General features: G+C 37.7%; 2 protein-coding genes across 3 annotated transcripts in view; both read right to left on the reverse strand.

Annotated features, from left to right (window-relative positions):
- LOC129429024 (apolipoprotein(a)) overlaps positions 1-15,407 on the reverse strand; it is a 211,124-nt gene that overhangs the window by 106,595 nt on the left and 89,122 nt on the right. For both annotated transcript variants that reach the window (XM_073856325.1, XM_073856326.1), the window contains exons 25-30: positions 14,122-14,284; positions 13,866-13,990; positions 13,280-13,397; positions 13,078-13,196; positions 12,839-13,001; positions 12,454-12,578 (exon numbers count right to left, since the gene is read on the reverse strand). In XM_073856325.1, coding sequence (XP_073712426.1) covers positions 12,454-12,578; positions 12,839-13,001; positions 13,078-13,196; positions 13,280-13,397; positions 13,866-13,990; positions 14,122-14,284 — 813 coding nt within the window. The remainder of the gene's footprint in view (positions 1-12,453; positions 12,579-12,838; positions 13,002-13,077; positions 13,197-13,279; positions 13,398-13,865; positions 13,991-14,121; positions 14,285-15,407) is intronic.
- On the reverse strand, positions 5,582-9,937 carry LOC141350608 (plasminogen-like). Its single transcript, XM_073856337.1, has 4 exons — positions 9,823-9,937; positions 9,555-9,661; positions 6,535-6,680; positions 5,582-6,449 (listed from the first exon to the last, which is right to left on the reverse strand). Exons 1-4 carry the CDS (start codon positions 9,864-9,866, stop codon positions 6,288-6,290), a joined length of 459 nt encoding a protein of 152 aa, XP_073712438.1. The 5' UTR covers positions 9,867-9,937; the 3' UTR covers positions 5,582-6,287.

Here is a 15,407-nt window from a genome sequence, read left to right on the forward strand (position 1 = left end):
GAGCAGCCTAGATGGGATCCAAGGTGCAGGTCGACAGCTTCAGTTTTTTATGGTTTCCTCAACATGGCTCTGCTCAACCTCAGTAAAGTGTGATAGGATTGTTAATCCACCAGACAGGGGGTTGAAGGATGGTGGAGATAATGAGGAAGAGACAGATATTGAAGAGTGGATGTTATTGACTTTAGATCTAAAAAAGTCAATGAAGCTGTTGCATTGCTCCACTGTGGTTTAGTGGATAATGATTTTGGCTTCAAGAGATTGTTTACTGTAGAAAAAAGCTGCATAGAATTTCCAATGTTCTTATTGTTCGGGTTTGTAATACATTTTTAAGTGTGCACCCTTTTAGGACTTAAGATAAGCCTTTTGATGGTCGTGGAATGCAAGATTATAAACAATTAGACCAATCTGTTTACAGCGGCATTCAAGGATACGGCTCTTAGTTTTCATTTGCCACAGTACCTGTGTGAACCAGGGGGCAGAGCATTCAAAGTTGACTTCCCATGTCCTGACAGGGGCATGGAGGTCAAAAACACTGCTCAAAGATGTATTGTAATGTTCCACTAGTCCGTTCACTGTTTAAGAGTTAAAGGTCTACCGTGATGGAAATTGGGTTTTAGTTGTTTCCAGTTCTGGAAAGATTTTTGGCGCTTGGGTCTGATGATGGGCAGTGAAAATGTAAGGGCCATAGAGACCAACTTGTGATCGGATACACCCAGATCATTTACTCCAGGCTGTTTATGGGGGCCGTATCAGTAATGCCAAGATCTAAGGTGTGGCCCTTGGTGTGCGTAGGAGCCTTCACATGTTGCTGAAGACCAAGACAATCAATTAGACACATGAACTCTGTTGCAAGATGACAGGAGGGTTTCTTACTATGGATATTAAAATCACCAAGAATAACAATTCTGGTTGATATGAAAGTGATGTGAGATGTCATGAATATGAACTGAAATGCATTAAACATATCTCGTATAACAAAAATGTATAAACTTGTACTCATTTTTCATACAAAGATGGGTTTCAAATGTATTACAAGTTACCTAAATTTTAGCACATTTATTTCATATTAATGTACTAAAGAACAAAAAAAAGTAGGCTTGTAGGATGCATAATAGGTGTGTACAACTTCATGAGCTGATGCAAGAAACGACAAGTGGATGATGTCAGAGTAACGCGAGAGCGATTTGAAATCAGCCTCCTCCGCAAGATTTCTCGCGGTAGTCTGACGCTGATGGCGCTGCGTAAAGTTGAGCACACTTAAACAACTGAAAGCAGCTGAACTCGAGAGAACTGCCCTGCGTATGCCTGCGCTTCGTCCATTATTTGTATATCGCAGGACAATTTATCTCCTACTTCTCAGCGTGAGGCGTGTGAACTGAAATGCGTGTGTCTCATGTTGAATGCATGAGACTTGAGAGCCCTGATTAGATGTATTTCCACTCACATACCCAACAACTGCTGAAAACACCAATACACAGTCCTCGTCTTTTCCACAACTCTCTCGCCGTTACTACTGTAACGGACTGGAAAACTAAAGTTTTCCCAAACTTGCGATCTGTCGCTACTGACTGAGTGACTCACTCACTCACTCACTCGACCGTCAACCTGACAAAAAACTGCAGAGTGCCAGAGAATTTAGACGGGCTCTGATAAGAGCACCTACATAGGCGGAGCTCGGCTGCATCGGCGCCAATCAGAGCTTTAGAGCTAAAGCGGGGCTACAGATTAGCTGTCCCTAAAGAACCCGCGTATCTAACATTAGTTCCGCATTACATTAATTATTTTGCACGCAAGTTTTTTTATTTTCATACCGTTTATTCTCCGTTTAAATTCGTGCACCGAACCGTGACCCCCGTACCGATTCGGTTCGAAACGAATACATGTACCGTTCCACCCCTAGTGTTGAATAATTCCATAGTTGCAGGAGACAGAGCTGTTGGTGAAAGTCTTTGTGTGGGCCAGTCGATGTTTTGTATTTCTCCCACCACTAGAGGCTCTCAGGAGCGGTGTAGGATTGCTACATAATCCAAACTCAGCAGTGTTCTGATGACGTCGCTGGAGCGCGATTTGCGCAGCCGAGGACCAGATGGAGGGGATCGTCGATGTACCATGCAGGAGGTAAACAAAGTTTCCCAAGCACTTCTGTGGCAGTACAGTCCAAGCTGTTTTATGGCTGTGATGCAAGGTGGAGCAGTGTCCAGTTGAGACTGAGAATTGGAATATTTCAACTTCATGGCGGATGTTTTTGGCATTGGCACAGTGTTAGCACAGAAGAGCAATGGCAACAGGTGTGTTGCTAAAGCACCCGGTCAGAAAGTTGTAGCGATATACAGAGGAAACTAAAGTCCATTAGCTACACGAGTACAGATGCAGAAATAAAGGCTATAGTATATAATTGCTTATTTGTATAAATGTAGTTTGAGTTGCTGTCGTGTGTCTTTGTAATTTTTATCTTGTGCTGCGTATCTTAACCAGGACTCCCCTGTAGCAGAGATATTGTATCTCAAAAAGACCTTCCTGATTAAATACATACATAAATAAAATTGCCTGTTTGTACAATTGACTTGTCTACACAGAAGTAAACCAGACAAATTGACATCACAAAACTCCCACAATCCAAAGACTATGATAGGATAAAGTATGAGCACATTTGTTTTAATTTTGCACATGGCCATCTTAAAAAATAAACATCTTACTGTATTTTCACTTTCAATGCACTCCCTAAAAATAATTAGAGGTAACATAATTCATCATATTGATCACATCCAGATAACACAAGTTTCAAAGACATTAAGTTAAGCAAAAGTGTGTTTATTTAATATACAGCAGGATAAAAGATAGAAACATTTCTTTATGACAGTTCATTGGCTTACCTGAGAAGAGGAAAATACCAAATAAAAGAGCTGCTTTTTGAACCTCCATTTAGGTGCTTTGATGAGCAAACTGAACACAGAGTCTAAGGTTCTGACTCTTTTAAACATGAGTACAACAAACATACAGTGTAGTCATCTATCAATCATTATCCTGTCAAGGGCATTGATCAGGTCCTATTATGTTTGTCATGTACTTAGTGACCATTGACTTCCATAGCAGGAATAAAAAAATATGATGGAATTTAATGGGTACCGTCAACTTTGTGCTTGATATCATTTATCAAAACATTGTCTTCATCATTTATCACAATACTTCCAAAATATTTTTCCTACTATGGAAGTCAATGGCCACTATCTGCTGTGTGTTTATCATAATTTCCCAAAATATCTTCTTTTGTGTTCATCAAATTCATACAGGTTTAGAACAATATGAGGAGGAGTACATAATGACAGAATTTTCATTTTAAAGTGAACTATCCCTTTAACTCAGCATTAGTTCATGTTTAAGTAAAAATACATGTATGTCATTATGGAATAATGTGTGTATCTTTGAATAACTGTAAGAATACAGTTCTTTTGAAAATAATTTTTGTCAAAGTTTTGAAAAATAATAATGTTGTGAGGATATTTATTGCCACGCAGTTGAATACTCTCGTCTATAATATGGAAATCACATAGTAGGAAATATATAATGTGATACTGCAAAGTTACCCTTTCTCATTTTTATTTATGATAGCCATATGGAGATAAACATTTGCAAATGTGCTGATTTGATCCATTCATGTCCTGACCACCAGGCTAGAGATTTTAAACCTCCTTAATCCACACTTACTACTGGTCTATCAAATAGTCTATCCGTGTGACGGATCCGATCGCATATGTACTGCAATAAACAAGCATTCGGCAGCCTTTTACATCAAAGGCCGACAGGCTATGCCATTTGGGCATGCCATTCACTGATCCCCCTATATTTTTAAAATCCTAGACATGGTTGGACCTGCCGAATGGGTTGAGCACATTTATGTACTGTGTTTAGCAAAGAGGCTGCACAATTGGTCAGCGGGAAGCGGCCGCACATCAGGCCGCCAGACGGGGTTGCTATATAACTCGCAAAGTATAGCCTATTATCAGACAGGCTCTCGCAGCCTCAAAACACTACCGGCCCACCGGGAAATGTTCCGACTCTCCTGATGGCCACTCTGCTACTGATAGACAGTGAAACATAAGACATTTGTAAATTTCCCATCCCAAACTTATGTTTCTTCCAATGTACCCTATGGGGAGAAACCTGTAGCAGTTTTAAATACAGATGATCATTATACCACCAGGTTTGGGAAGTTCCCTTATGCAACAAAAATATACTGCAGTATATTGGAAAATATCATGTAATATATTAGGCAATATATTCCCATATATCGGATTTAATATTTATATTTCCCAATATATTGTAATATATGCATAGAAAATATCATGTAATATATTAGGCAGTATATTCCCATATATAGGATTTAATATGTATATTTTCCATTATATTGCAGTATATGAATAGACCATACATGTATATATTGATACAAAATATATTGTAACCAAGACCAAAAAGGGCACTATGTTTTTCCATGTAATAGTTTGTCTTCATATGATTTAAAATACTGCAATATATTACATACATTAAGATTATATTTATCAACATATTACTCCATATATTGCCAATATATACTGCAATATATTACATACATATAGAATATATGTATCAATATATTACATACATTTAGAATATATGTATCAACATATTACTCCATATATTGCCAATATATACTGCAATCTATTACATACATTTAGAATATATGTATCAATATATTACATACATTTAAAATATATGTATCAACATATTACTATATTGCCAATATATACTTCAATATATTACATACATTTAGAATATATGTATCAATATATTACTTCATATATTTCCAATATATTATGGGATATATTAAATAGTATAATGAGATGTATTTACTCAATATATGAAAACGGCAATAATTGCAGTATTGTATAATATATTGCAATATATCCCTTACATATATATATGAAATATATTCTTATATAATATATCATGATATTACTATGTAAATTTCACAATATATGGAGACAGATTAAATATATTGTCATGTAATATATTGAGAAATATATTTTTGTTGCATAAGGGTTATCAAACCAGTATGTAGACTTATTGAATCTAGCCTCCAGATTAATTTATTTCAAGGCTTTAGCCAAATACAGGACTGTCATCATTCTCCATCAAAGTCACTCAAAGAACCAAAGGGTCATTTTTGACCCGACATTTTTTTTAACCCATACACTGTCAGAAATAAAGGTACAAACTGTATTAATCTTATTAATTTGTATAAGTAATTACAGTTAATTGTACTTATTATTTTCCTTTGAGTTCAATCTGGGAATTCCCCTCGGTCTGAGGTTCATAGTGTTTTAATTAACGTTATTCCCCTCCTCCCGTTGAATCGCTACATTTTTATGCAGCTTATTACAAAGCAAGTCCTCATTGAACTCAATGAGTAACCATCCTACTGCTGATATTACGTAAATGGCCATAAAAAAAATGTAAATCAAATACTTGCTATTTGAACCTTCATGTTGAAGTTTAGTTTACACAAACAGATTGAGTAAAGAGGTTTTTCAGTCAACCACTAACACATAGATCAAGTCATTTAATGTTCATCCATCAATATGTTCTGAACCTTCAATAACTGTAATTCAGTAATGTTTCAAAGCATAATTAAAAGAAAAATAAACTTCATGGACATTTAAGTCATGCAAAACTGAGAAAGTGCGGTTCATTGACCAAAGTAACCAAATGCTGCTTCTTTGCTTAAGTGTCTGTACTGCAGTGGTTCTCAAATTTGTGGGTGGGCTCAAGATTTTTAGGACATTTAAAAAAATACATTAATTTATTATAAATTCTGTGTAATCAAACCTCAAGAAATATAGCCACCAGCAGCATATTGTATGATTTAATGTTTTGTTTAATTCAAATTCTAAGTTTCAGATTGGTTTGTCATAACTTTTCTTTAGGGGGGCATGAAGGGTGCATCCTACACAAGGGGCACACACTCCGAAAAGTTTGAGAGACAAAAAAGTGGATCAATGCAGGACCATTCAATGAATAGAGGAACGCATAACAGACCAAGAGCATCTTTGACTGGCGCTTCTGTTGTGTAGATTTTACTGGTCTTTGTGTGTTTTTAGTTTAGTAATTGTTGTAAAACACAACATTCACTGATGACAGATCTGGCATTTGCATATCAGAAATACAGTACAGACTTTTAGCAGTAAACATTGTTCAAATTAATCAGGACCTGTAACTATGGCATCATATTTTTGTTTAAGATGTAACTTTTTTTAGTTTTCTTTCATGCTTTGTTCAATCCAGTCAACAAACTTAGAGACGCGGGCATAGACTCCAGGTTTCTTTTCTTTAGCACAACCAATCCCCCATGATGTCACACCCTGAAGAACAAACTTGTTCTGGGCGTAGCAGACGAGAGGCCCACCGCTGTCACCCTAAATGTGTGGAAACAAAATGCACATTTGCACAAAATATCAACATTTGTGGGATTTAAGAAACTTGCTGTGCATGTTTTCTAACCTGACAAGTGTCCGTTCCACCTTGTATGTTTCCTGCACACATCTCATGCTCCTTTACACTGCCATACAAAAACGATGAACTGTTGCAGATTGTATTTTCAATTATTGGCAAACCAGCTTCTTTCAAGTAACCCTCTCCACCAGTTCCTTAAGAAACAGAAAACTATAACTATAAAATCATCCAGGTAAATCAAACAAAAATACAAATAAATACGGCATTTAAATGCTCTTCCAATATAGTTCTCATGTGAAATACAGTTTTTAATATCAGAATGTTCAGGATTATTTTCTTCTTTATAGTATGTAAATGGGGACCACAGCTGTCACGCTAAATTTTCTAAGGCATTTTTTTAGTAGTACACGGTTACAAGTCAATGTCCCACACCTGTAGGTAATTATTAGGTGTGTAGGAGAAGACAATGAAGTCCAAATATAGACACAAACAGAGGCTATGTTTACACGTGGGCGGCTATTTTCATAAACGGACATTTCAAGCTCTCCGGTTTCAAAAATAATATCGTGCACACATGTCAGTTTTCAGAAAAGTGTTTATGTACACGTACCCGTGCATATATGCCGTCAAGAAAAGCTCAAGCCCACGTAAGCCAATCACCAGCAGCGCTGGTGGTGACGCGAACTGGTTCTTCATGTTGGAGGGAGGAGCTGTTGCAGTAGGTGATCGATGACGTCAAATTACCGCGAGAGCGAGTTGAGGAATCACACGTAGAGGTCTAATTTTGAATTGCTCTCGCGGTACTTTGACGTCATCCGTCTGTCGGTTCTTGCAGCGCCGCATGAAGTCAAACACGCGTAAAATTGCTGACCTCCGAGCACTCGTCTTTGCTCCTCGACATAATGGAGCAGCTGTATTTGCAAATACAAACACACGAAACGAGTTTGCACGAACATAAATGTGATCTTGGAAGCGTTCAGAGTAGCAGTCACATGTAAAATAGGTCGCACTTTTGACGTAGGTGCGAGCTCTGGCGCATACTCTGTGACGTTGCCTGCTTAAACATCCGTTTGTCTCAGTTTACATGCAACCGAAGATTTTCAAGATCTCCACTCTGGCCGGAGTTTTTAGAAACAAACGGTTTCAGAGGCGAGTTCTCCGTTTGCGTGTAAACGAGGGGCACAAACGAAGGTAAATCTCTCAGTTTTTAAAAAGAACCATGTACGTGTAAACAGAGCCTCAGAAGATCCCGCACAGTATGTTCTTGCAAAAACGTATCACATTAGGTGTGTTCGACATCGGCTGTGGCTGGATGTAACCGATCGGCGAGATTAGCCGCGTGCAGGCGGGGAGGAGCTGAAAACGGAGACGTGAAGTCGGACGCGCTGTGGTTCCCGTAGTTTGTAAGTTTACGTCAGGCATGGCTGATCACGTGCCGTTTGCTTGCTTAATCGCATTAAACATGATTTGTAAGATGTAAAGCATCTGTTTTTACAAGAATAAAGTTCAACATAAGCATATATTATTTAAATACCAATGTAGTGGGGTCTATGTTTTTTATCCATTTTATTTGATAAAGATGACACAATATAACATCGCAACTACATGAAAAGAGCTTTAACTGTTATAAAAATGCAGATTTGTGAGCATTTGTGGAACTAAGGGCGTGAAAATAAACACGAAATACACGTGATTGTTGTCATGTGGTGAATCCGACCAATCTTGAAACAGCTGTGTCGTCATTACAGCCCGTGCAGCTCCTCTTCGCGAACTGCGCTGGCTTACTCAGGCGGCTGATCTCGAACCGCTCTCGCGGTACTTAAAAGCCATATGACACAATCACGTGCCTGCAGCGCCAGCTGAAGTCGGACAAAAATACTAACCGGAATGCACTGCTTCAAGTCAGCCGCCGATCGGTCTGCGCAGCGCCGCATGAAGTCGAACACACCTAATCTCTTTATCAGCGACGTTTCAATCATATGATCTTTATCACGCACAAAAAAGTAAAGAAACATTCTTTTACAGTTATTACGACTTATTCCTCTAAATCATTTGTCATCTGATCCTGTAAACTTCCTCCATTGATTGTATTTAAATGCGCTAAAATTTTAAAAGATCATGTACTACATGCCTGGTATCAGAGTTGTTTTTCCAGTTCGTCTGAGAGATTATTGAGTCCATTACAAAATGGAAATTATCTGTGTGGGAATTGTGCTCGGTGCAATAATACAATTAAAGCATCATTCTTTTGTCATCCCAGAACGGGAAAGAAATGTAATATTAACTCTGTGATTACTTGTGTATCTACATATGTTGTTTATTTGATTCAGTGTCTTTGTGTTTTGGGTAATGTGGAAAAAACTTTGAAAAGTACATGTGTCACCTAGAGGATGTGATGTTATGAATGATGGGTATGGGTATGAATGATGAAGCATTATTCAATATGATGTTATAACCTTTTCTATGTTAAGATATGATTGTGGTCTTAATTATGTGATGTGCTGTTAATTATGTGTTCACTCATTTTGATTGGTCAATGATGTTTCTTCATTGTGATTGGTCATGTGAACATTTTAATACAATGTAGTTTGAAAAGTGTGTTGATGCCTGATGAAGATCATACGATCGAAACGTTGCTAATTAAGATATTTTGATACATTTTTGCAAGAAGATATTGTGCGGGATCTTCTGAGTTTGTGTCTATATTTGATAGTACACTGTAAAAGTAAAACTTTTAAAAATTAGTACAGTTTGTAAGCCCTTACAAGTTTTAAGGTTTTTCGCCTTAAATTTGTGTAAGTGAAAAAATGAAGTTGAAAATGTTTGAATATTTTAGGTGTTACCAATTTTTTAAATAGAGGTTTACTTCTTACAGTGTCTGGAAGTTGTCACATTGTTTTTCTTTTAAAATGTTGAGTCTCTATTGACTTGAAAAATGCCTTGTGAAGAAAGTCAAACAAGGTAAGTCAGTGATAAGAATTTATCATTTTGATTGCTCTTAAGTCTATTTTAAAAAGGAAATATGTTTGTTAAAATATTGTTTTGCAAAACGTGTTAAAGTGACCTACCCCGTGTGTCTCCCCAACCTGTTGCAAAGCAGTCTGTACCACCTGGTACAATGTAATCATTTTCTGGGAGACAAGCAAGTGAAACCTTATCATTTATCACTGCAGGCCTAAAATGAAAGACACCTTACTGTATGTTTGCCTATTTGCTATCATTAAAAATAAAGTTATGTTTTTACAGTAAATACAGCTTAGACTTTTATTATGACAGGTCCATAAATTGTATTTAGGCTACACTACTGTTTCAGACATCAACTGTGAACTGACTAACCTTTTTAACTTGAGAAGAGCAATGTCAGTTCCAGATGGTTCCATAACAATTTTAGAAACATCTCGTTCCTGTTTGGTGGTTTCAGTTCCATGTTTTGTATGGATTCCAAGGAAAACTTTGTAAAAGGATGGCGCCTGAGGCCTGCGTGATTGGAGGTATAGATTTTAATCATTTGCTTTGAAAGCAGCATTGCTGGTCTAAACCTTCAACCTTTCCAGTTCTTTAAAAACTTTGCTTTTTTTAATTACTTCAAATGGGAAAATAATCATAATGATAAACAGCCACTTACCAATCAATGCAATGAGCTGCAGTTAGGACCCACTTTGAATCAATTAGAGTTCCACCACAATAATGACTTTTGCTGAGACTATAAGTGCAAATGAATAAAAGTAAGCTTAAGTATTGCAAGTGATTGATTATAAAAATATTTGTAAATATACATTGTTTAATTTAAATAATTACTCTTCTAAACAATCTAGAACCAATGATGCTCAGGCTCTGTTTACACATGTACATGGTTATTTTTAAAAACTGAGAGATTTACCTTCGTTTGTGCCCCTCGTTTACACGCAAACGGAGAACTCGCCTCTGAAACCGATTGTTTCTAAAAACTCCGGCCAGAGTGGAGATCTTGAAAATCTTCGGTTGCATGTAAACTGAGACAAACGGATGTTTAAGCAGGCAACGTCACAGAGTATGCGCCTACATCAAAAGTGCGACCTATGTTTACATGTGACTGGTACTGTGAACGCTTCCAAGATCACATTTATGTTCGTGCAAACTCGTTTCGTGTGTTTGTATTTGCAAATACAGCTGCTCCATTATGTCGAGGAGCAGAGACGAGTGCTCGGAGGTCAGCAATTTTACGCGTGTTTGACTTCATGCGGCGCTGCAAGAACCGACAGACGGATGATGTCAAAGTACCGCGAGAGCGATTCAAAATTAGACCTCTACGTGTGATTCCTCAACTCGCTCTCGCGATACTTTGACGTCATTGATCACCTACTGCTACAACTCCTCCCTCCAACATGAAGTACCAGTTTGCGTCACCACCAGCGCTGCAGGTGATTGGCTAACGTGGGCTTGAGCTTTTCTTGACGGCATATATGCACGGGTACGTGTAAATAAACACTTCTCTGAAAACTGACATGTGTGCAAGATATTATTTTTAAAACCGGAGAAGTTGAAATGTCCATTTATGAAAATAGCCGCCCACGTGTAAACATAGCCTCAGGAGCCAACCAATCCTCCAAGTCATGCGACCATTTAGGCTGTTTGTCTGAAATACGACCCACAGGTTTTTTTTATTAAATTTTGTGTCATTTTATCTGATCATAGGCTCAATCGCACATGCTGTACAGTGTACACAGATAAAAAGTAAACCTTTAGGAATAGTTCACCCAAAAACAAATATTCTGTTCATTTATTTACTCACCCTCATTTATTCTGTTAAACACAAAAGAAGATATTTTGATAAATGATGGTAAGAACACTGTTAATGGTACCCATTGACTTCCATAGAGCACTTTACAGCCCACGTGATTAAATAGCCTGCGCGCACATTTTGGCAACAGAAGTGGTGTTATTCCACATGTGTAGGCAACTCAGAAAGTTTATTAAAACAGTTTCCCAGCATCAAAATGTCTGGTTGTTGCGTTTGGTTGCACTAATATAATATACTAATATACGTATATATGTATCTGGCCCCTTTATATTTGGTCATCTGCTAACGTCTTCTATCCATTCCACTATAGTACACGGATCTGGTAGCTGTGTTGATAAAGTTGATAAGTCAACTTTTTAAAATAACTTCTCTGCTTCACTGCTGATTCTTGCCATACTTCCGTTGCCAAACTGTGAGCGCATTCATTGCCACGTCATCACTGTGTACAGTAAAAGACAGTAAAAGGGTGTATAGTATTTCTTTCTCCTACTATGGAAGTCGTGTACTGTCAACTGTGTTATTTTGTGTTCAGAATAAAGACATTCATACAGGTTTTGAACAACATGAGTGGGAGTATAAATGAAGAAACAAAATTTTAATTTTGAGTGAACTATCCCTTTAAGTCCTCTGTAAATCACTTATCTATAGCATCTGACAAGTACATGAATGTAAAGCTTTGCAAATTAAATATTGTAAAAATGAAAGGTAAGGGACCATGTTCACATATTACATATTAACGCATTTCGCTTGGTGGTGACTGTCACATGCAATTTAATATCACACACAATACGATGCTGACGTTTTTATGTTGTAACTTAAAAACGCAACTGTACGTCGTGCACAAAAAAAACCTATACGGTCATTTTATTTAGGAGGTAAGGGTCAGATCACAGGTACATAAACAGTAATGCACAATTGGAAAGTTTGTGTACCTGATTCTAAGACTGATCTGCCAAGGCCAGGAGTGTTGCTCGGAAACGCATCCCCCAACAACTCGCCTTCCAAAGCAACGTTTAGGTTTTATTGCAGATTGTCCACATTTTAGACCTTTTGATGGGAGTGTGCATCTTATGTATATCACAGAGCTATATTATCATCTTAATGCATGTTACATATTTTATCAGTTCCACATAACAAAAAAAATGTACAATAGGTTTAATTTATGTAATGGCTTATTCAGTACAGACCAGATTGAGGTTGACCTCTACAATTGGGCACATTGCAGTATTCCCGGTGGGTTTCAGGGTCTGTGGTGTAACACCATGGCGCTTTATCATTATTAGGATTCCTGCAGTAATTCTCATCAAGACCTCTGGAATTGAATGATTCATAATGTTAAAGAAAGAGTTTACACGAAACTGAAAATAATTTATTCTCATCTGGTTTCATGTCCTCCCGGAACCAAATTTTTTCTTTTTAAAAAGAAAGCCTGATAGAGATGGTCTCCGGGAATTATTGTGTTATTAAAATGTCTTTTGTGTTCAACTAAAAATATCAATATTCCCAACAATTTAAGGAAGTAAATAATGACCCTCAGCACCGGTTTATTTAAAGTGTTGCATTGATGCTTACTTGCATGGGTATTTCTCTGGAGTTTTGGAATGCTCGTGAGGTGTTTGCGATGTCCATTTCTGGCAGGTTTTTCCTGTTTTAGTCACAGAAATTGTGCCCCTGTAGGAGCCTCCATCTCCAGTAGTACAGGTGAGCTCTGGTACAGTTGTTGGTGGTGTAGTTGCTACAAGACAAAGATGACCAATAATTGTTGAACCGATTATTTGAGACAGTGATTTTCAGACAGGACTGAAGCTTACTGCATCGAGGAATAGAGCAATATTCCCACTCTTTGGATGGATTTGTTGTATAGCACCAGGGCCAGGGCTGTCCATCAGGGTTCCTGCAGTAGTTCTCATCTAAATGTTTTAAAGGTAAACTACAAAAATATTTTTTTGTTTACTTGAACTAAGTAAATTTCTCATGAAAATTACAGTAAGTGAATAAGTGATAATTTCTCACATTGAATGGACAAAATCATGTTGTTGTGGTGTCTGAGAGTCCCAGCGCTGGCAGGTGTATCCACTCTCAGTGATGGAGATCTTGCCTCTGTAGTCTTCTCCAGTACAGTGCATACAATCTTTCGATGCAATTCAAAAGTATGACATCACAGGAAACAAATCTCATTAAATAAACATGATGATTTTTATGTCTTGTTTTTTTAAGATTTCAACACAAGTGTTTCTATAGATCTTAACGTCTCTGTAACGGTAAATTCACATGGGACTTAAGTGTTAAATCTTGACGGAAGGCATGTCTGAAGCGTGGCCAAGGCGCACATATGTTGGCGCTTGAAAAGTTAAGAAACGTGACAAAAAAAACCGCATGGCGTCACCCATAATGACTTACGACCCGTGTGAATGTACCGTAGTTGTATTTTAAAATTTCTCTGATTACTCTCAACTATTTAATTGTCATCAATGAATTCTTAAACCTTACTTTTGTCATTTGTGTTGGCTGGCTGCAAAGTTTACAACATATTCAGCATCATTGAATCTACATTTTATTTAATAGGTTGGAGCCATGTAATGACTACTTCAGTACAGACCAGGTCTTGAAGGATCTTCACAATTGGGTACATTGCAGTATTCCCAGAGGGTTTTACGGTCTGTGGTGTAACACCAGGGCGCTTTCCTAGTACCAGGATTCCTGCAGTAGTTCTTTTCAAGACCTCTGGAATTTAATGTTTCTTGTTTTGATTTATGGTAGGAGAGCTTGATAGAGTTGGTGAATATTATCTAAATTTCTAAAATGCAAATTAAATATTTATCTCAGCATCTTCATACTGTTGCATTGATGCTTACTTGCATGGGTATTTCTCTGGAGTACTGCAATGCTTGTGAGGTGTTTGAGATGTCCATTTCTGGCAGGTTTTTCCTGATTTAGTCACAGAAATTGTACCCCTGTAGGAGCCTCCATCTCCAGTAGTACAGGTGAGCTCTGATACAATTGTTGGTGGTGTAGTTGCTACAAGACAAAGATGACCAATAATTGTTGAACCGATTATTTGACACAATGATTTTCAGACAGGAGTGAAGCTTACTGCATTGAGGAATAGAGCAATATTCCCAGCGTTTTGACTGATTTGTTGTATAGCACCAGGGCCTGGACGATCCATCAGGGTTCCTGCAGTAGTTCTCCTCCAAATGTTTTACAGGTAAACTACAAAAACACACATTTTGTTAACTTGAACTAAGTGAACAATTTCTCATGAAAATTACAGTAAGTGAATAAGTGGTGGTAATTTCTCACATTGAAAGGACAAAATCGTGTTTGTGTGGTGTCTGAGAGTCCCAACGTTGGCAGGTGTATCCATTTGTAGTGATGTTGATCTTGCCTCTGTAGTCTTCTCCACTGCAGTGCATACAATCTTCTGCAGCTAGAACAAGAACAGAAGGGTGTGACATCACAGGAAACAAACTCCAGCAAATAAGCAAAAGACATTTTTCTGCCTTATTTTGATCATGAGATCAAACTGACAGTCAGGGGTCGATCACAGCGAATGCATTTATGGCAGTGAGAAGCGCCTTTTTAAAATAGTTTTCTCACGTTTAAGCCGCCTGCTGAGCCTCGCGTTAAGGCGTGCCTTCCGTTGATCAATGCTGGGTAAATATCGGACAGAACACATGTTGGGTTATTAAATAAACCTATGCTGGGTTGTTTCAATGCAATGGTGGGTTGTTTCAACTCATGGTTGAGTTAACAACAACACAACATGTGTTTTGTGTAATATTTACCCAGCATTAGGTTAAAAATAACAGCAAAATTTAAAGTGCATTTTTGCGTCACTAAAAATTTCTTTACATGGTTTAATAACTGATTAGGATTTGCATTGCTATAGATCAGTAATTCTCAAAGTGTGGTCAAACCCCCCCAGTGGTCTGCCAAAAGATGACCTAAAGTAGGCAAATGTTTATACAATTGTCACTTATTTAAGTAGATTTTTAATGCACTTGTGAAACTGTGATATCAGCAGGGACGTGCACAGGGGGGTTGCTCAGGTTGCACGGGCAACTGCCCATATGCCCTTCTCGACTCAAGTTGCCCTTCCGAGGTGGAAATTTTAGTTATAGTTTACATTGCGCAGCGT

The sequence above is a fragment of the Misgurnus anguillicaudatus genome, chromosome 18 (assembly GCF_027580225.2).
Source record: "Misgurnus anguillicaudatus chromosome 18, ASM2758022v2, whole genome shotgun sequence".
In the NCBI taxonomy this organism is placed as follows: Eukaryota; Metazoa; Chordata; class Actinopteri; order Cypriniformes; family Cobitidae; genus Misgurnus; species Misgurnus anguillicaudatus.

Excerpts from the sequence above, each read along its gene's own strand:
- LOC141350608 (XM_073856337.1), bottom strand. The coding sequence starts at position 9,866 with ATGGAACCATCTGGAACTGACATTGCTCTTCTCAAGTTAAAAAG. Across the intron at positions 6,681-9,554 it reads AGGTTGGGGAGACACACGGG|GAACTGGTGGAGAGGGTTAC; the intron begins GTAGGTCACTTT and ends CTGTTTCTTAAG. Across the intron at positions 6,450-6,534 it reads GTGGAACGGACACTTGTCAG|GGTGACAGCGGTGGGCCTCT; the intron begins GTTAGAAAACAT and ends CCACACATTTAG.